Source organism: Pempheris klunzingeri, chromosome 7, assembly GCF_042242105.1.
Source record: "Pempheris klunzingeri isolate RE-2024b chromosome 7, fPemKlu1.hap1, whole genome shotgun sequence".
NCBI classification, from domain to species: Eukaryota; Metazoa; Chordata; class Actinopteri; order Acropomatiformes; family Pempheridae; genus Pempheris; species Pempheris klunzingeri.
The window spans coordinates 23659418-23680200 of NC_092018.1; the positions used below are offsets into that span (position 1 = coordinate 23659418).

Below are 20783 nucleotides of genomic sequence, written 5' to 3' on the forward strand. Positions count from 1 at the left end.
TTCCATATTGCTAACTATTAGTCACATTCCTATCCTCAGTAATATAGTTGCTGTTAGTATTTTAGTTGCTGTTTGTTTTCTCTCTCTCTCTCTCTCTCTTTGCCTGCAGAGCCCAGTTGGACTCCGCTTGGGTTCAACAGGTAAAGATATGGAGCCAGGTACATATACTTAATCTAATTTCAATCTTGATATCTACAGTTGAAAAGGAGCAAATTATTTTTAGACTGTGGAGCTATGATAGTGTTTTAACACCAGATGGCAATCTCCACTTTAGATCCCCACACTGGAGCTGCTCTAGACTTTTCCCTGACCCTGAATCCAAAATTCAATCACTGTCAGCAGGTAAAATCTCCCTCCAACCACTTACCAGACGTCATTTGCTCTGTCATTGTGATATACAGCAAGTAATAGTGGGGGAAAAGTTAGAACTGTCGCGTTCTTCTATTGCTTTTACAGTGTTTCAGTGTGCATAAACTACATTATAACCGTATGACATTTGAAGGAAATTGAAATCTACAACAAAGTGGGTCTGAGGTGATATCTAAAACAGTTCTGACTGACACAACCAACAAGGTAATGCAAGTGGCAAAACCAAGAAATCTGGTTGGAACCAGTTTTCATGGCTCCACGTGGATGCCAACAGTAATCTCATCTCATCTCAGTGTTCACTGCAGGTAGTAGACAAGCCCCGGTGAGTCAACAGCGACACAAGCGCTGTTTCTCCCTGGTCTCTTTCCTTTCTCTCTTATCTTGTATATAGTTTCAGGTCATTACTATAGCAGCTAAATACTCAATCAATGACTTTGATCAGAGGGCAGAAAGGTTCATGGCAAAGAATTCTGCTTCAAAAAAGTGCCAGAAACTATGATTTTGTGTTTGGAGGAAGTCGTTTTTAACCTCTAAAGACCTGGCGTACACATGCGTGGACATCACATCTTGGGTTATATTACCATAGTAGTTAATTCTGCTTAGCTGGGGCCGTATGGACATGTATGTGGGCAAAATTGTTGATATTTCATATTGTTTTTTGCACCGTGATTTTCAAAACATGTTCAAAATATGTTTTGTATGTGTTATAAATACATGCAAAAGCAGTCAGGAAAAAAAACTGCTATGTTCAGGGTGGAAATAAAGAGTTTTGCACAAAGGTGACATTATTGTGTTTTCTGGAAATTAAGACTGATTGTCCACATATGTGGACATAATTTTTCTCTAAAACTACACCATGTAAAAAGATGATGCTTAGGTTTTATACTTATCAGGGTCCAATATGCCCAAATAGCAAGGAGAAATAAAAAATGCATATCAAACAAGACATAATTTGGCTAAAATAAAGTCAAAATGAACTTAATGGTATTGTAGGCTTAGAAGCTGCACAGGAGCTTTGAGCTGCCTCCTGAAGAAGCTGAGCTCCAATGCTGTGACATAACTCCAGCCAGGGTACAGCAACGACTGGTGTCCAATATCAGTCTATCTGTCTATCTGTCTGTCTGTCTGTCTGTCTGTAAATCTACAGCTCTAACCGTGCCTGACAGCACAAGAGACGTTCTTCATCATCATCATCATTTCTGGCGGTCCCTCACAAGTGTTGTGAGTACTCCGTCACACACCTAGCTCTTCTGGCTGGGTCTGAGTAAAGGAACAATACTGTAAACATGTGGTTTCCACAGAGAGAACCACAGAATTGTGTCAGCCTGCTCAGTGAAGGTTACTGTTTTGTGCGCGGTGTGGTGTGGTAGTACGTCTGTTCTGGCCGGCTGACAGCTGATCTGCTTATAGGCTTTACTGTAGGTGCCAGGCTGCCTGGATAAAGCAGTGCTGTGGTGGCTCCAGCACCCTCTGACTTGACCTGCAGGGTTAATCTGAGCAGGTTAAGAACTGATTCTGGGGCCAAGCACATGCAGGTAGATACTCTGCAGGTTTTACTCACTGTTGTTGTTGCGTATGCTGATCCAGCATTAAAGCTCTCTGTGTGCAGCCAAAAGGCCACCTGTGTCCTCAGCTCTTTTAACAGGCAGCATTTCACCAGAGAGGCTTTATTTTGTTATGTTAGGATGAAAGTCAGCTGGTGTATGTTCAACATTTTTCAAATGCAGATGCTTTTGTCCTATTAAATACTGTTACTGTGTTACTCTCCAGCAAAGTACAATGATAATGATTACGCAGGTATAATGTGGACCATATCTTTTGATGTGTTAGCGTGATAATGTTTGCTAATTAGCATTACAAATTTGAGGCTACACACCGTTGCAGAGCAAGCCCTCGATTGCCACTCTGTCTGACAATTCGCGAGCATGTCCTCGGATGGGAATTCTCATAACGCAACCCTTAGCGTTTTGGTTTTTGTGTCTTGAGCTCATGTTCGCCAAATCTGCTGTGTTTATCCAACATGCCAACATTATGGATGGACTTCAATCAATCAACCAATCTTTATTCATATAGTGCCAATCCATAACAGCATTATCTCAAATGATCAAATCCCCGCTTAGTTCTCTTTAGGTAATGAGTCAAACGTTAAGAGAAGAGGGAGATGCTTATATCCAGGTATGTCTTCTGAATAAAGCATTGACAGTTCTAAACAGCACAACATCTAGACAAAAGCCATTGTTTAAATCAGCAGGTCCAAGGTCCAGCCTCTGAGAGAGCCTCTGTGTCTGGATCAGTGAAATGTGTGTTATTGAGTGTTAGATTGCAGAGCAGATATGGCCTGATTTTATTACAAGATAACTGGAGGAAGGAAACGATGCAGTGAACAAAGTGCATTGTCCCTTTGAAAATCAGTGGCATGTCTGTTATGATGCACATGTTAATGAACTGACCCCAGCAGCTGTTATAGTAATGTAGAGCCCAGACCAAAGCGCGACTGTAGCCCACTGACGACATATCCGCTCTCTTAGTGGCGTAACACCTGACGTTTGCCCACTCAGATATGGATCAGCTACAGTGCAATTGAGCCTTATCGGTTTCCTTTTGCGTTATCAAGTTCCTGTCTCAGCTGATGGATGTTGGGCAGATCTAAGTGTTTGGAAGCGTCTGTTGTTATGCACATTTCGCTCTGGATCTGTGAAAACGAACATTTGTCTGAGAACAATATCCGGAGAAACACATTGTCGCTGATGTCGGTCACTCTGTATTGTACTGTTCATATGATCCCCACGACAATTAAGGTATTCATTTATGTCGTTTCCAATATTGCCAATCTGAGAATAGTGCAACTGGGTGCAGAAGGCACACAGAATTTTTTGGCTGAGTGCAAACAAAGTCAGCAAAGGGTCCTGGCCATGTTAGACTGGATGAGAGTTGGCTGGCTGCAGTGTGTACTGCTGTTGCTTGAGGTGTGCATGAACATCAACAAACTCACTGTCTCCTATCAGTGATGTACAGCCTGGAGTCCATTCAGTCTGAAATCCAGGACATGTACTCAGTGCCCTGTTACATATCATCTGTCCGCCACATTTCACCAGCTGAGCACTTTGACCTGCATAATGCATAACGCTGGTGCTCACCTGCAGTATCTCATGAGTGCTTTCGGAACACTCATAAAGATGTTATCATTGGCAGATTGCATAAGAGAGAGGTGTTTCCCTGCCTTTCATTCAATATGTGCTAGGCCAGGCTGTAGCTATGACAAGATGAAGGTACTGAAATGTAAAATATTCTCTGTTTTCTGTCTACCCAGGTGAAAAGGTGAATACAGTAACCTAGTTCACCATCACCATGCTGAACATGCTTGCATGCTGATTTAGGGTTTTCCAATCAGTGTGCTTACAAAACGGCCCAAACTGATGTCAAAGCTCAAAATAAGCTGTTAAACGCATAGATAAAACAATGAATTGATATATAAATAGGAGCTGAGGTCCACTATTGTTTCTTGGCCGACACTTCCTCCTTCTCTGGGCCATGGATCAGCTGCACCTGCAGGGCAAGAGACAAGAGGAGAGGGTGGAGGTGTGGGAGGCTGGCGGGTTGGCAGACTGAACAGGATAAAGGGAGTGAGAGGCAGAACAATGGTAAGGCCTTGTGGTGGAACTGGAGCGAGACAGCATGTCTGCAGGGCCATCAGCCAACCCCCCCACCCACCCTAGAAGGAACCTCCAGCGCCACACAGGAAAAGGTTTTCTTCAGAGCTGCCTAAAACACACACAACACACTGTTGCAGACAAATGCGAACAATAGAGGCCCCCATCCTGACCAAACCCTGGACATGACCGTGCTGTAACTCCAGGGACTCATCTCACACAAACTCAAAGAACAGACCGTTCTGTTGGAGACACAGCTACAAAGGCAGAGGTTACTAAAGGCCAGAGAAGTGCGCTGAAGATTCAGCCCTCATATCTGCTGCTTGTCTGCCCCCACAGCGCTCTCCATGGCAAGTGAATACTGGATAAAACTGATCTCAAGTTCAAATAATTGAAATCTGAAGCTGGACAGCCAGTGTGACGTTGAGCTGATGTTGTATCACCTTGTTGTTTTCTAATAGATCATGTTTCTCTTGATGCTTATCAAATAAATGACAGAAAAACAAGATTTAAAATCTCTTACTTGCATGCTCGGTGTTCAAGGCCATTTATGGTTTTCACCGGGAACAGGTTGCATTGACACACTTTGCAGGTTCTTGCTTGCAAACAGAGAGGTTTGTGAGCAATCTGGCATTGTCAGCAATGTCAGCTTGTTGGTTTGGGACTTTCAGCCAAATTACACAACTTCCCCAGAGGATGAAATCTAATGAGGATGATGATAATGAGTATGAGTTTTCCAATAGCACCATCTGCAGGTTTCTATTTGTGGTGAAATGTGAGTGAAATAAGATGTAGCTCGAAGCACCGCCGTGTCCAAGTAACACCCTGATAGAACTGCGAGCATGTTGACACTAAAGTCTTGTTTTATTTCAGATACTTTGAACTTCACATTTTTGGTTTACATCTAACCTGTTAAACTACATTTAGCATGAACTCCTCTTGTTTTGCCCCCAGCATCAACATTTTGAAGAATGTAATGTGTTTTTCTAGGTCTGTAGTCACTAAAAGCTAACAAGATGGGTCTGTCAACGTAGATTGCTCATCAAATGCAGCTTTAAACTTCAACTCAACTTCAAGTATAGTCACAGAATGGGAGAACATAACCAGTTTACAGTGGAAAAAAAAGTAATCTTACAAACACACCACATGGAAACTCTTCCGTTTCCTTTTAACAGAGCCACTCCAACCATTTATGGTCATATTATCAATCCAATACTCTGTAGTCACCATTGGCACCCATCCCTTGTTTGTCAAATCAATGAGCAGCTGCAATTGCAAGAAGGATCACGAACCCGAATGTGAGTTGAGTTTACCATGATGTTTCATGTTTTGCTTGAGGTCATCAGGGTGTCTTGCGTGGTCCCACTGTGTTTGCTGTCTACGTAGCAAGGGGTCACCTCCGACGCAAACTACTTACGCAGCATCTGCAGCAGTGTTAATACCAGGATGGAGCAATCTGCGTACGAGAGTGAGCACAATGCCCTGACTCATCCAAAAACAACACAGACTGACTGTCCAGCTTTGCTCACGAGGGAATGCCATCTGCACAAAGACAATCAGAGGCTGCAAATGTGCCAAATTCCAGGAATCTTTCTTTGACACAAAGGAATGTGTTTCATTTTCAGTCTGTGTGGTTTTTTTGTATTCCCCTCATGAGCTAATCAGGCTGATACCACTGTACACATGGGGCCCCTGTGGGAAACACTGTGAGTAAGACAGGCTGGCATTTCAAGGAAAACTCTCTCATACTTTTGTGCCCATTCTTTTCCTGCATTTTTCCTCTCCTCCCCTTGGCCCTCATCTTGCATATGGATTGCACATCGTCGTAACCGCTTGACCTTTGCCCTGTCCTGGCTGGGCGCTCAACCAGCTGCTTTTGACGTGTGATAGAGAAAGCAGGGCAGTGAACCATCAAACGCACTCCGCACTAGAGGAGGCAACTTAGTCAATCAGAGATTAAGAGAAGGGTGCTTGAGGATTGTAAAGGATCTGAACGTGACACTCTTTCATGGCAGGTTCTGTTTTCAGTTTACACTTCACTTTAATGACTGGATCAAGAAGTAGGAGCCTGTTAGTGATGATTTAGCAGAATGAAGTAAGAGTTTCTCAGCAAGTTTGCTGGGTTCTAACCAAAAAGAATGGCTCCTATTTCATGTTGATTATTATCAGAGGGAGGGTTAACAGGCCCCAGTGTAGCTATATACTCAGAAAATCCACCTGATATCTTCACACAATATCCACTTAATGACCTGACATGAAATTTGGAACAGAAATGTAACCCTACAGGATGAACTATAAGACACTGGTGATTCCTCAAAGCAGTGGGTGGGAACTTTGAGAAGTCAGTGAACTTCAGCTTCCCTCGCCCTCCCCCTCCCCCTCTGTAACACTGCAGATAACAACCTAGTAGAGGGGCTGCAGCACTGCTGGCTGAGCCTCAGCTGGTGATCCCCCCCCCCCCCCCCACACACACACACACACACACACACACACACACACACAGCCTTGAGTGAACAGTTTCAGCAAATATGACAAAAAGATTCTTTTTCCTAAGTTACACAATGCTACTGTAACCTTTCCTTTAGCATCCGTCAAATTCATGTGAAGCTGTCCAATACTTTATTGCTTGATTCATGACCAAATAGCTGTGAAACTGATGACATTCCCATTAGCCTCAGCTGTACTTTTTTTTAAAGTCATAATTAGCATTGCAACAAAGGACTGTGATCCTTTTTGTCACTATTTTGAGAATCACCTTGAACCCATCAAAAATTGTATTATTAAGTCATAGTTCTTCAGTATCAATCAATCAATCAATCAATCAGTCAATCTTTATTTCTATAGCGCCAATTCATAACAGCGTTATCTCAAGACACTTTCCATAAAGAGCAGCTCTAGACCAAACTCTTTAATTAAGAGAGAGCCCGTGGCAGGAAGGACTCCCCTTTAACGGGAAGAACCAGGATCCACAGGAACCAGAGAACCACAGCAGGAGAACCAGGACCAGGATCCACAGGAACCTGAGAGATGAGAAAAGCACAGAAAGACTCCAGGGAAGATACCAAGTTAGTAACAGACATTAAAGAGACATGAAGCATCAGGATGGAATAGCAGTATAATCATTCAACAAGAGGGAGTCCATTTGTAAAGACACTTGAGCAGCTGGTGGTGGGTGGCTGCAGGTAACCTCCCCCACTTCTTAAAATAAGCAGTGTGTGAACAAAAGCCTTTTTCTGATAAAGGGAAATATAATCATTTCTTTCGCTGGCTCTCCAGCTTTGTATCGCTCTGTGATGCCTTTTTCGGGAAGGATTCATCAGCTTGCCATTAATTACGATAAAACAAGTCAAAAATAGAATTAAGAGGAGCCTTTTGTTAACATTAGACTGGCCAAGAGTCGCAGCCCGCTCCACTTTATCAAACCAGACGCTGATGTTGAGAGCTGTTGATTTTATGGCAAGACCTTCCTGCTGAACGCTGACTAATCCTAAGCCTGTGTACAGCTCATGCTTAGTTCCTCATCACAGACCTTGGTTTGAACCGGTCTGCGCTGGAACCGAGTAGACTGCCACTCCCTGCGCCGTGATCACTAATCTAGCACTTCTCCACTTCGCCTCTTTCTTCTCTCTCTTTATCTAAATCCCACTGGCTACATTTATCAAAAGAGACTAATATTTAACCTTACAAGGACCAGGCCAGATTTTGATTTGGTTACACAAAGAAATGGTGCTATAACCTTTCTCTTTGTTCAGGCAGAAGGATGACATGGATCCCTTTACAGCCAGGTGCTTCTATATTCTGTTATTAATGGATGTTTCTCAGAAGACAGAGAACACATGGATTCAGAAAGAGCGTTGTTATTCTCGTCTTAAGCACATTTCATTATAGCTCCTCTGACCTTTTCTAGATATTGATGTATCTAAATAAAGGGATAAAAATATCAATATGCATTTCATTTTAATGCATTATTTACGCCGGTCTAAATTAGCTGACTGCCTGAGTGCGACACTATCATTTCGTCGGTCAAGTTGTTATGTTCTACACAGCACTTCTTATATTCTCATGTATGTCGGTTGATTGTGGCCCTGCCCCCGCCCCACGTGCACGCATCTCCACCCTGTGTCTTCCTCTCTGCGGTTACTGTCCTCCAGGCTCGAAGGCTGTCTGCCACACTGTCTGTGGACATCAAAGCATTCACCGTTTCTATGGCTGATGAAAGGCAGGAAGAGGGAGGGAGAGGACAGGCTCGGGTCCAATACAGCACACAGCTGCCAACACAGCAAAGACAGCCAAGACAATTGCCTTGAATATTTAGATTTTATTCAGCTGCTGGACGGCGCTGAAAGGGTAAAGGGGGTTCATAAAAAAAAAAAAAAAAACTGCCTTGTGTGAGATATGCGAGCAAAAATAGACAGCATGATTAACAAACTGTGATGAAGTGGTAAATTAAAAGGTGGCTGCACTGTGACCTCTGTAACTTTGGCTCAACATTATTATTTGAATAGAAAATAAAAATAATTTAGCCTAAATCAAATACAAAAAGGGTCAGGGTTAGATAGTGCTATTATATACTTGTTTTCTGTTGGATTTAGGAGGATCTATTCACAGAAATGGAATAGAATATTTTGAATTTTAATTTCAGTGGTGTACAATAACCTGAAACTCAGAGGTGGTTCTTTAATTAGCTTACTAGCATGAGTCTTTATATCCACGCAGGGAGCAGGTCTGCTGTGTTGCAGTGCCATGTTCTGCAGTAGCTCAGCATGGACAAGCATGTTTTTACGTTGAAGTGGCACCTTGAATTTGGTGATGCAAATGTGCTGCTGAGAAGATGTAGAAGAAAAGAAAGAAAAAAAAAGAAAGAACGACCATATTAAGATGATTTTACCTATTTTGCACAAGAAAAAGAATGTTGTCGTTAAGCCATGAAATTCACGGCTGTTTACCGTGCACATACAGAAATACACACACCTTGCTTTGCTTTGATCTCCATCTTATCTAATCTTATTGTATTGTAAATTTGATCATTCTACACCTTTTCCTTTTTTCTTTTGTGCTATTTATCCTGTACAGAAAATCCCTGTCCAGCTCATCCTTAAAGATTGTCTAGAGAAGCAGTTTACAAGTTAGATTAATCAATCTTTAGATTAGAGTGTGAACATCTGGCTGTCTGGGTTTGTTTCCTGCGTCAGCACACAAACACTACTTTTACCGGTGACGGGTGATTATACACCTGAGTTATAAAGCTTAGGGTGAATGCTACTCAAGTTTCCCATCTCTCTCTCTCTCTCAGCTCTAGCAAGGAGTGCCTGCAGGCAGATGCCTCCATACATAACAACCCAGGGAACTGGTTTGAGCCGGTAGAGGGACGATCACAGCAAGCAGATTAGCAGGCACCCAGTCAAGTGATCTCTGTGTGTGTGTGTGTGTGTGTGTGTGCAACTAAGCCTACATACACACCCAGCCGCTGATGAAACACTGTGGGAGACGACTTGAAATGTTACAGATGTGGTTGCAGTGATGGAGGAGCTGTTTATGTCAAATGTAAAAAATGAGAGGGTGGGGAAGCGACGCCTCCACCTGTCTACTACTACTACTTAGACAGGCTCTTATCTGGAGAGCACGGATGATTCATAGACTCCGGCACAAACACAGAAAGCTATCCAACCCCCACCCTCCCCTCCCAAACTGAACCAAACTGGTTCACGCTGGTCTGGTGAGGCATGCGACTCTGTGAGGGGAAACCCGATGGAGGTGAACCACATCCTCTCACGAGTAACTCTATTCCCTTCAAATGACCTCCACTGCGTCAGAGCAAGGAACAATACAGGCAGATGTGTGCTCGCCGTGTTGCTGTTTTTTGAACAAACTCCACGCTAGATGACATGACTCAACACTCTGCACACGAGCTGTGGCCCTTCTGTCGTGTATCCTAATGCACCTTTATGTCACAGGCGTGAGGTCATGACTGAAACATCCCTTTCCTGTTTCTATGGTGACTTGGATTGTTTTTAACCGGAGGGTTTCCCTCTTTATGACCAACACAGGGGACACAGCTGGTGGACAGCAGATGGCCTGGTGTTTTGTCAAAATGCCAAAAAAAAAAAAGTAAATTGGATCAAAACTTATTATTTTTTTATTAAAAACAAGTCCTATGCTATTCTAGAGGAAGATTATTTCAGTTTTAAATGCTAACACTGTTGTTTTTGTTCCCAATATGCCCAAAGATGGGCCTCGTTTTTTTTTTTGTTTTTTTTTACATCATTCATTTTGCAGTCTATCTTCATGGTTTGACTCCTCACTAATCTCTGAGTGATAAAGGTCAACACCACTGTACGCCGCTCAGTTAATATTGCATGTAGCAACATAACAGGAGAAACACAAATAGAGGATGGAGTAACCTCACCTGACCTGATGTCATGACCAGTGATGTCTGCAATAAGGACAAGCTCTAGTTCAGCTCATGTATACAATGAAATCATTTATTAAAAATGACAAACCAACACATCAGAAATGCAAATCATTGTGCAAAAACATTCTGAGACAATAGCACATTAGTGGCCAGTAAGTGTTCATCTGAAGAGACAAGGCATGTGTTCAGGACAGGCATTCGTTAGGCAGCTTCTTCGGCACCACAAAGTCTGATACTGCAGCTGTGCACGGTGATGTGCACCTGCGCAGGGCGCTGCTTCACAGTCAGGCATCCACAGAACCGCGTCCGTGCATTCAAGTCTCAGGGAAGGCCTTTCATATTCCCTATCACCCAGCCACGTGTTGCTCCATCCGCTCCGGACAGGACTCCTCGCTGTCCGCGCTGCCCTCCAGGGCGGCCGGCTGCACATCCTCCTCCGCATCTGACGCTTCTTTTCCAGGCGCCCGCGGCGGCAACCCACTTCCACAGTGGGAGGTTTTTCCACACTCTGCTCACAACATGAGCCAACAGACTCGGACAAAAGACCCCGCAAAACACAGTCAACGCATTTTGAGAAACTGGCGGACCATGCCGGCGATCCGGAGGAACTTGTCCTTCTTTCTCTGCTTCAAAGCCATCAGGGCCCGGGCCGTCTCCTCCGGGTCCTGGGTGTAGGAGAAGATGCTCCTCACCCTCTCCTCCGCCTTCATGTCGCCGGTTTTCTGGAAGAGTTTCATCAGCGCGTCCTGGTTGACGTTCTCGAAGATGTTGCCCACAGCCTTCTTGCGGTGCGCGGTGTCGAACTTGTTCCCGTGGACAGTGGGGCTGACGCGACGGCACTCAGAGGACGCGTACGTGGACATCTTGTCTCTTTGTTTCTCCGCTGGGTTTCTCTCGTGTTTGTCTGCTCCGAGCGTGCACCCCCTCGACTCGCGGCGGATAAGTCGTTCGGTGCGCACCGTGTCACCGGAGCGGCTCTGGCGTTCAGCGTCTCACCCAGAGAGTGCCCGGGCGCAGAGGCTGTGAGGATTTATAGGGCTGCGGTGGGACGTGGACGCGCTTCCAGGGGTGACATCAGCAGTCGTGAAGCGCACGGAGGAGGCGCCGCCTCTCAGGGCGCGCAGCAGTCTGGAGAGTCGGTCTGTGGCGCACAGCGGTGTAAGAGATGAGGAATCATCTCCACAAACAGCCCACTAATAATTAGAGAGTGCTGTCACATAGGTGCAATTCCAATTATTCTACTATTCCAATTAATAATTAGGAATAGTCTAATTTCATTCAAGAAAATGCATTGTCTTTTGTTTTCTGTTTTTTTTCCCCTTCTTAATTTTTTAATGTCCACTTTCACTCTATGGTACAAACACTACATAACTTAACATTACTTAACCCATGAAGGTGTCCACATACACCGTCTTCCTTCTGTTCTATGATGTGATGCGTTCAAAGACCTATACGCTGTGGAGAAAAAAAAGTACTCAGATCCTCTTGTGAAGTAAAAGCAGAATTATCACAGTGTAAAAATACTTCCTTCCAAGTCAAAGTTGTGCAATAAATATGTGCTTACATTTGTAAAGGAAAGCACAAACGTACTTAAATCAAAAGAATGGCTCCTCTTTTCGTCTACTAAATGAATGACACTGGATTTTAATATTGGCTTATTATTACTGATGCATTCATCTGTCGTCTGCAAAGTCACTTGTGTTTAGAACTGAATAAGTCAACAGAGTAAACGGAAGAGTAACATATTTGCATTTGAACTGTGGAGTGAAAGTATAAAGTAGCACCAAATGGAAACATCTGTAAGTACTCCATCACAGTACACATGTCAGTGTACTTAGTTACACTGTACCTCTGGTCTAGCTGTCAACAGACAGAGACATGCAGCATTGATAGACAAAGAGCGACGATGAGTAGTTTATATGTATGATATGCTGTTATTGGCAGGGACAGGACGTGTAGGACGCAGACGTGATGTCTCGGCTCATTTGTCATTTGTGCCATTTGATTTGTTATTTTAGTTGATTGAGCTACTTTATAAGCCAGGAATGAGCTGGATAAAAAGTGACTCTCTTTCTTCCTGGTGGGACACACCTACAGGACCTGCCTATACAGTACTGTGTTAAGACTACGCTCTTTCTTTCGGAGGACTTATTTACGGAAGTGACATTTACACAGTAATTATCTTGTGTTTGTAACATTAATGGGTCATGCAGGTTACTAAAAGTGTGTTATCTATGTTCCCAAAATGGCTCCTGAAGATCATAAGTGCCTTTTCCAGTTATCGGCGCTAAAAACATGCTGCCGCTTCGATGGAGGGGTTGGTGCGTTGTGTTTACAGCCACAGTTGCCCTGTGGCCCACCAGCCTGGCTGATCTGCTTTGATAAGGCTGCAGGGCGTTCACCCTCGAGACGTAACTCTCCTCATAAACAACTGCAAGTGTCAATCTCATGCTGGTGGAACTCTCACGCTTTCCTAAAAAACTGTTTCCGCTACAAGACCACAGGAGTGTCCCTTATATGGACAAAGACAGTCAGGAGCAATGGCCATAAGTGGCTCAGGAAGAGTGTTTTTTTTTTCCTCCAGAGGTCTACAGAATGAAGTTCACGTATGGTATGCCAGGCATGTGGCATTGAGTCTGTGTGCTGAGTCCAACAATAAAGCATAGATCCTTGCTGAGGCTGCAGCGAAACAATTCCCGCTGACATATTTGTTTTCAGGTCTGTCTGAACAATGTGTCGCCACAGGATACCTGTCTGTCTTTAGCCGGCACGGCAGTTACGACTGGAAACAGAGAATGTCACTGCTCTTCCAACAAAAAAAAATTGTCCGCTGGTGGAAACAGCATATTTATGGCCCCAAGGTGTCCCTGAGGCACGAGAGACTAGCAATGCACAATGAGACTTCAGCGGGTCGACGGAAACTGGATCCTTGAGCTGCTGACCTTATACTGCTGTCCACACCAAACATTCACGCTTTATCATAACAAAGGAGACACTAAATTTAACCAGGGGTCAAACGTATGTCATCTTCTTCCCCGTAGGGTGGAATTCTCAGGAGACAGGGGCTTCCCTCCCTCATGTGGAAAGATAAGATTCTGTCCACAGACGTTAAACAATTTAGCTCAAATGATATATTATAACAATCCCAAAAGTTCCAAAATAGTGTCCAGGTCACAGATAAGAGTGCTTATGGAAGTAGAGACAGCATGCTGAGACAGGTTTGAGGAGCTGAGTCCTCTTGATTAAGTAACCAGGTCAATGTTCAGTGTTATCTATCTGGAACAATTTAGCTGTGCTTCCCTCCTCGTCCTCTTTGTTTATGGCTGTACTGTATTTCAGGTAATAAAACGTGGTAGCACATAGATAGATAGATAGATAGTATATAGTAATATACACTGTAAACAGGAGCAGATGCAACAAGTTAAATAAATAAACCCCTAAAGCACCTCCAAAATGATTTGCCAGTCTACGCCTGGCATGGGATGGTCTCAGTTGCAAGGTTTTAGTCACCCACAGGCAAAAATTCTGAATGGATTTTGAAATGTTCCATGATTTTGTTACATAAGACACCAGGTCACTAGACACTGTGCTGTTTGATATGGGTTCATGGATTACTGAGCCAATATTCTCTCTATCTAAATTGCACATCCTTGCACGATAAAAGAACAACCAAAACAACAACAGCAACTATAATACTGACAATAGGAATGCGACTAATAATGTGCAATATGGTAATAGTAATAAAAAAAAAAACATGTCCACATTAGACCCTCAGTTATAGCAAGAAACTGAGACAGATCTCAGGTTGGAGGCTGTTTGCTGTTCTCTAAAGTGGACACGCTGTGTTTTGGAAATGCCTCAATTGCTGTTTGCTGTTCTTCTTGTGTAATCTGCACATGTCCCAGATGTCCCAGACATATTTGGTTCAACACATGAGACGGTTTTATCAGAAGACGGTTCACAGTTCTGGTGAGACTTTGACCTTTGAGTTCACAGTCATATGATTCTGTGTTGATGTCCCACCGGAAACAAAGGTGGTTTGTCCTGATCAAGAATATGAGCAATATTTACTGAATCGATTCATGAGGTAGAAACATCCAAGAGATATACATTTAAAAAACAAAAACTCTGCAGGGGAGATACACCACGGAAACAAACTAGGTGCTACAGTATTAAATGGTGTAAACTGAATTAACCACTCATGGCATCTTAGTGGATGCAACACGATATCATGCACTTATAATAATGAATAATCAATCCCAGCAGGCTTTGTGGTTCCAGTAAAACAATACATGACTTCATTCGGGCCTGTGTTTATATCTGACTGCAGGACTTTACTGGAATCTGCCACAGGCAGCAAACACCCAGCATGGCTGTTATCAAGTGGCCTCTTATGTAACATTAGCACAGGAAGGGACTAGTGTCTTTGTGTGGGAATACAGAAACAGCAGGTTCTGAAAGATGTCACACCGGTGGCAAGGCTGGGTGAAGCACATTAACATCACCCATATTTAACTGCCACTGTGGGCATAATGTCTGATTGGCTGATAGTAACACAACAAGCTGTCAAACCTGCGCCAAAGCTTCAGAGGAATCACCAGATTTTCTTGTAATGAGGCGGGTGGAGTGGTAAGTTTCATAACCTGCTGGTGTGGGCAGCATCAGAGCCACAATAGACCAGGTGCTCACATTTGCAATGCAGAGCTCATGTTTCCTCTTTCCTCTGCTCCTCCCTCTCTCACTTGGTCTACCCCCCTCCCCCCGGGGACTAGCCTGAGCATGTAGATTAAGTGACTGAGCACTGAGCCCACCAAGGCAAGGCACCATTACACTAAACCGGCTCAATCCGGCTACGGCCGCTTGGTGCACGGCTGGCTGCACTGCAGGTGCCCAAGGCCAAATCTACTGTACATCTGTCCACACGATGCTCACCAGCTCCTGAACTGTGCCTGCATACCCAGGACCCACTGGATCATATTAGGGTCACTTAGGGTAAGGGTGTCCATTTGCTCTATACCATGTCTCTACATCTACCTGCATCATTAATGTAGTGATATAGATGTGCACAAAACACATAACAATCTTGGTTATGGACGTTTGCTGGTTGAGAATTAAGTACCATCTACACAACAGGAATCCCCTCATCTCAACACAGTTCAAAGCTCAGATCGGCATGGAGGCCACACATGCCTGCAGACAGTGTTTCAGTTTCTGTTTATCAGTAGCTGAGCCTCACAGACCAGGGTAGCGCAGCAAAAAGCTCTTCCCCCTTGGTCGAGGTAACCTTGGATGCAATGCTGCTGACAGCATAACAGGAGCTCAAATAACTCACTGTCTCCTTGGCAACACAATGGAGGGCAACAAGAGAGTCAGTGGGTGGAGTGGAGAGACAGGGAGGATACTTCTAGGGTATGACTGGGTCACCATAACACAGCAAACAAGCAGTGACTCAGTGTAACGTCCTGTTATACTGGAGGCAGAAGCAATCAATGAGCCAGTGTTCACTGAGCCAACTGGAAGCGACAGTAAAATGATTTTGCATTTGATATTCCTGAATTAGGTGCGTGGGTGCTCATTTGTTTACTGTCACTTGACTTTTTTCACACACCGGCTGGTTTGTAAAATACATCAGTTATCGGCCTTATAATAACATTTCAGCCTTTATCTTTATGCTCCATTTCTTCAGCCAGCCTGTGTTTCAGTCTGATGAGTCACACATACACTAGGTGCTGTCCAGTGCAACTACGGTCTCGTACTAATCTACTGCTGCGTAAATGGACAGATGTGGTCAAATGTGCTGACCCCACATTAAGTTGACAGTACAACAGGAAGGCACATGAATAGATGGAGTTTGGTCCGGTGCCAGGTAGAGGAAAGTGCTGGAGCCAGTCGGCAGAAGGCCCATTGTTCATCATGGTGGGAGGGCAAGGTCGTATTGGAGAGACTGGAGGAAGTGACACGCAAGTATGAATTTATGGAAGGGAACTGTCACACAATGTGACGCTATTAAAGGCTTAATGAAGATGATGCTAAGAGAAAATCAGGGGTTCAAAGTGCACAAAATATCCAGCTCAAGCAGAGGTAGTCTTGTGCTACATTTTACACACAGTGTGGCTACAATATATTCAAAAGAACAGTTTGACATTTCAGAAAATATTCACTTGAGTGACACCGCTCTCTGAGGTATAGTGGGTCATCCATCAATTGGAAGATCGGCGGTTTGATCCACGACCCAAGTGTCCTTGGGCAAGACACTGAACCCAAACTTGCTCCTGAAGCAGCTATAGTGTGTGAATGTCTGTCCTCCAACTTAGATTACGCCTGTGTGAAACATGTGTGAATGGGTGAATGAGGATGTGATGTAAAAGCACTTTGCGTGGTCGAAATGACGAGAAAGGTGCTGTACAAATACAGAGCATTTACCATTTTACCATTTACTCTCTTTTCTTATCAGTCTTCTGTCTAATTCTATGCCTATTTCCCAAAATGCCTACTATTTCTGGTACTGCTGAAGTAAAGTGTTTCAAAGCTAATTGAAATGTAACCAAACCATATTTTTTTTATAGGTAGAAAACTGCCCTTTTGATCCTTTGGGCTCCCTGCTATCAAGTGTGTTATTTTGAAAAGTAGTAGAGATGTTTGGCTTCGAGGAAGTCCAAATTACATACTTCTTTGCACTAGCTACCAAAATTTCTCCACCCAAACCAGACATGTGGGAACCATGAAAATGACTCCTGTGTCGGTATTATTGTTGAGAAATACTCATGAAACTGGACAGATTAAGAGGAAGTCCATCAGCTGGTCCTTTGGGAAATTCATGAGCTCCGGGAGGCTTAATAGTGCTTACTGCGGTAGCTGAGATGTGGAACTGAGAACTCGTTTCAGCTAGTTTCAGCTTTAGGCTGGTTCAAACCGGTCTGTCAGTAAGAGAAATCAGCCTTGTGGATTAGTGAACTCACCACTAGGGTGTTCATATCCAGGCCTGATGGTAGAGAAAGCTGGCCAGAGAGCAAATACCAATGAGGGAAAGTAAATTTCTTATCTGAGCTTGGGCCTCATGACCTCACGTGAAATGCACCATCAATTATGTGACAACAACAACAAAGAGGAGAAAGCCACGGGGAGCTGGAGTGGGGGGTGAGAGATAAAGAGGGAGACGCAGAAACTGGGTCAACAGTCACTCTGTTTCTACAGCATTACTGAACCACACAGCATGTGCGATGCAATACTAATGCAGTCATAAGGCTCAGAATTTCGTGTGAAACTAAAGGATTGCTGATTGTAAGTCTATGTTTGGCAGCAGAAAGGACAGCAGGGCAGGAATCATCCCCCCCCCGTGCTTCGGGCGGCAGCACGTGGCATAAATAAATACCAGCCATGAGTGCGAGCTAATGCAGCTTCAGCCTTCATCTTCAAGCTGTCAATAATTTTCCAGCCAACAACCATTAGAACTATGAAGAAAGCATCAGTTTTTCTGACACATGTAATGTGATTTTTACTCAAGAGACAAGGAATGAATGCAAAACAACCCCAGAATGGCTCAAGAACATGTCATTAATATACTGACTGACTTAGCTAATGATATTTGCTGCAGAGATGGAGCAGCTTGTGAACTAAGAAACAAAAAGATGGATCTACCTGTATGAACCACGAGTAGTGTTTCATATTTACAACATGATTACAATATGTATAGGCAATATTCTGTACTTGATCATCAGCAAATTGAATGTTGGATGACGAGCTGTTATTTCACTATCAGCTGTGAGACCAAGCATTTGCTGTTTAACCGTCCGGATCAGTTTTCATCATTGAAGAAATGTCTGCATAATGTTTTTAACATAAACACCCATTTATCAACAGATGGCACAGAGGCGACGTTGATCCTCATTTCTCTTCTGATGTGTTTTTATATTACATATCATCTCACGTGGTGGAAATGCACCATATACTTAATCAAGTAATGTACTTAAGTACACATTTTAGGTGTGTGAACTTAGCTGGGATCCATATATGCGTGGCATCGTCAGACATGTTCACACTGAAAGCTCTGGAACATTTTGCTCTTCTGAAATGGACAGGACATAGTGGAGATTACATCTGGATTCCTGTAGACTAAGATTTATGAAGTTTGTAAATGGATTTGAAGCTGTTCCACGGTAGTGGTGTGATATTGATCTTGGCCTGCGGGGAAAGTAGAAAAATCCAGCTGTCTGGTTCATCTCTGATCATCAAGGTCAGACCGGCACTGTGAAAAAGAGGAACAGCCCGATCCCTGGCATGACTCCATCAGCCTCATAATTTACGGTGTTTCACTTTCTGTGCGGGCAGTCAATGAAGTCACTTTTTGCCACATTGAACCGCCCACTCAGGTCAGCTGTCCTCGCAGGGCCTGGCTGTCCGGCAGCACCATCAGCCCAGAGGTTAGGTGACTGGCAGGATTGAAGGCAGAGTGCACACTGTACACATAATCTTATCTCTGGCAGTAATTCATTCTACTGTTGAGTAGAAAACGTGACCGGTTTGGAGAGCAAATAAACTTGTGAACATAGAAATGGTGATGCTTGTAAGGTGATTTCACTCATTTCAACACTGCTTTGAGAAAAGAATCCGACATTTTAGTATAAGGTATAAAATCATTTTTTTAACACAGCTTTGAGTCTCCCCCTGGGACCAGATGACGAGTTTATGGTGGATTTGATGTTGTGTGAGAGTCCTCTAAAGGCAGCTCGCTTCACTGCAGCTGGGTGGTAATGACAAGACAGCCATCTGGTGGTGATGCTTTACAGTGCAAAGCAATGATCATAAGTAGAGTGAAACGGTGGAGGAACGATGATTCGTCATGTCATCTGGGCACTGACTCTTACTTAGGGACCAGATTATCACTTAATACTTAATATCAGTCTGAATCAAATCACAATCAAACTGTCAGATGAAGAACCTGTGACTGCATGGTTTCTGTTTATCATTATTGTTATCATCCTCGCCCCTTATCTTATATCATCTTCCTCATCTTGGGTAAAAACAAAGAATGAGTGCTCATCTAGTGACGTGAGATATGACAGCGGAACATGAAACAGATAGACCCCAAGAGGATGAATATTGTTGCAGTTCCAGGGGTATCACCAGTCAAAGTCAATGAGGATACCTGATAAGTTGATGCTCTAGTGAGCAGTGGTTTCAGATTAGGGAAGAGAAGTGATAAGGTGAAATAGCTTGGCCTTTATCTAGCGTAGCATAATTAGTAATAACACTGCATCTAGATGATCTATGTTAAGAAAAATGAAATATGTTGGTTTATGTCGGATATTTAATCTAGTATTCTAAAAAATGGTTTTGGATCGACAGTTCTCAAAGTTTACTAAGCAGGGTTGTACAAAGATATGTCTGTCTCCCCTGTAGCCCCCCATGCAGCCTCCAGCATGCAATGACAACATGTTCCTTCAAGAAGATAACATATTGTTGATGCTTTACAGGTGGCAAATATCCTGTGATGCACATTGTACTACTGGTAGGATGACAATTGGAATGGTAGGCAGCATTGTGTGCAGTTTTTGACTGTGTAAGCAATTAACTACATCATAAATGAATTACCTTATGTTATATTCATGTAATTGTGTAAATACTCGGTTATATGTTCCACAAAGTATGATTTTGATTTCATCAGTACACCTGCAGCAGCATTCTGGGGCCAGCTGGAGATTCTTTACAGACAGTTGGGGTACCTGATATTAAGGAATTGCATGAATCCAACCTGGAAGTAAGACATGCATGGACTAGTTTTTTTCCCTCCCCATTCTGAGACAGGATGGGTCTGATTTTTGAAAAGGTTCCTAGTCACTGGGGAAAGCTCCCGTGGTGGAAATGTGGCTCATGATCTCCTTGCCACAGCAACAATGAATAAAAAAAAGAATAGCAAAACTTCTTTTTGTCTTTCTTCTGTTTACTGCCTCACTTAATACTGCAGCCAAAAAACTCATAGGCTCGCAACGTTGTTACATTTAACCCATAATGAATTGTATGGCAGCTGTGGCTCAGAGGTAGAGTGGTTTGTCTATCAATCAGATAAGATAAGATAAGATATTCCTTTATTAGTCTTCAGGCTGAAGTGTCCAAGACACTGTGTATGAAAGAATAGTCTCCTTTAACTTGGATTCCTCCTGTATGTCCTGTGTGAATGGGGATGTAATGTAAAAGCATTTTGAGTGGTCAAAATGACTAGAAAGGCACTTTACAAATATAGACCATTTACCATTTACAACAGGGGTTGTCCAAAAAAATTGGACTGTGTTGTACTTCTTAGTCTCACCGCTAGGTGGAGTAACTGTCCTGAACGAGGCATCTTCTCTATAAAA

The 20783-nt window shown here is 43.4% G+C and overlaps 1 protein-coding gene across 1 annotated transcript; it reads right to left on the reverse strand.

Moving 5' to 3' along the window:
* Nucleotides 1-10480: 10480 nt before the first annotated feature.
* tcima (transcriptional and immune response regulator a) lies at nucleotides 10481-11430 on the reverse strand. The gene has a single exon (XM_070833892.1). It carries the CDS (start codon nucleotides 11292-11294, stop codon nucleotides 10992-10994), a length of 303 nt encoding a protein of 100 aa, XP_070689993.1. The 5' UTR covers nucleotides 11295-11430; the 3' UTR covers nucleotides 10481-10991.
* Nucleotides 11431-20783: the final 9353 nt, after the last annotated feature.

Coding starts and splice junctions, on each gene's coding strand:
- tcima (XM_070833892.1), bottom strand. CDS start 11,294: ATGTCCACGTACGCGTCCTCTGAGTGCCGTCGCGTCAGCCCCACTGTC.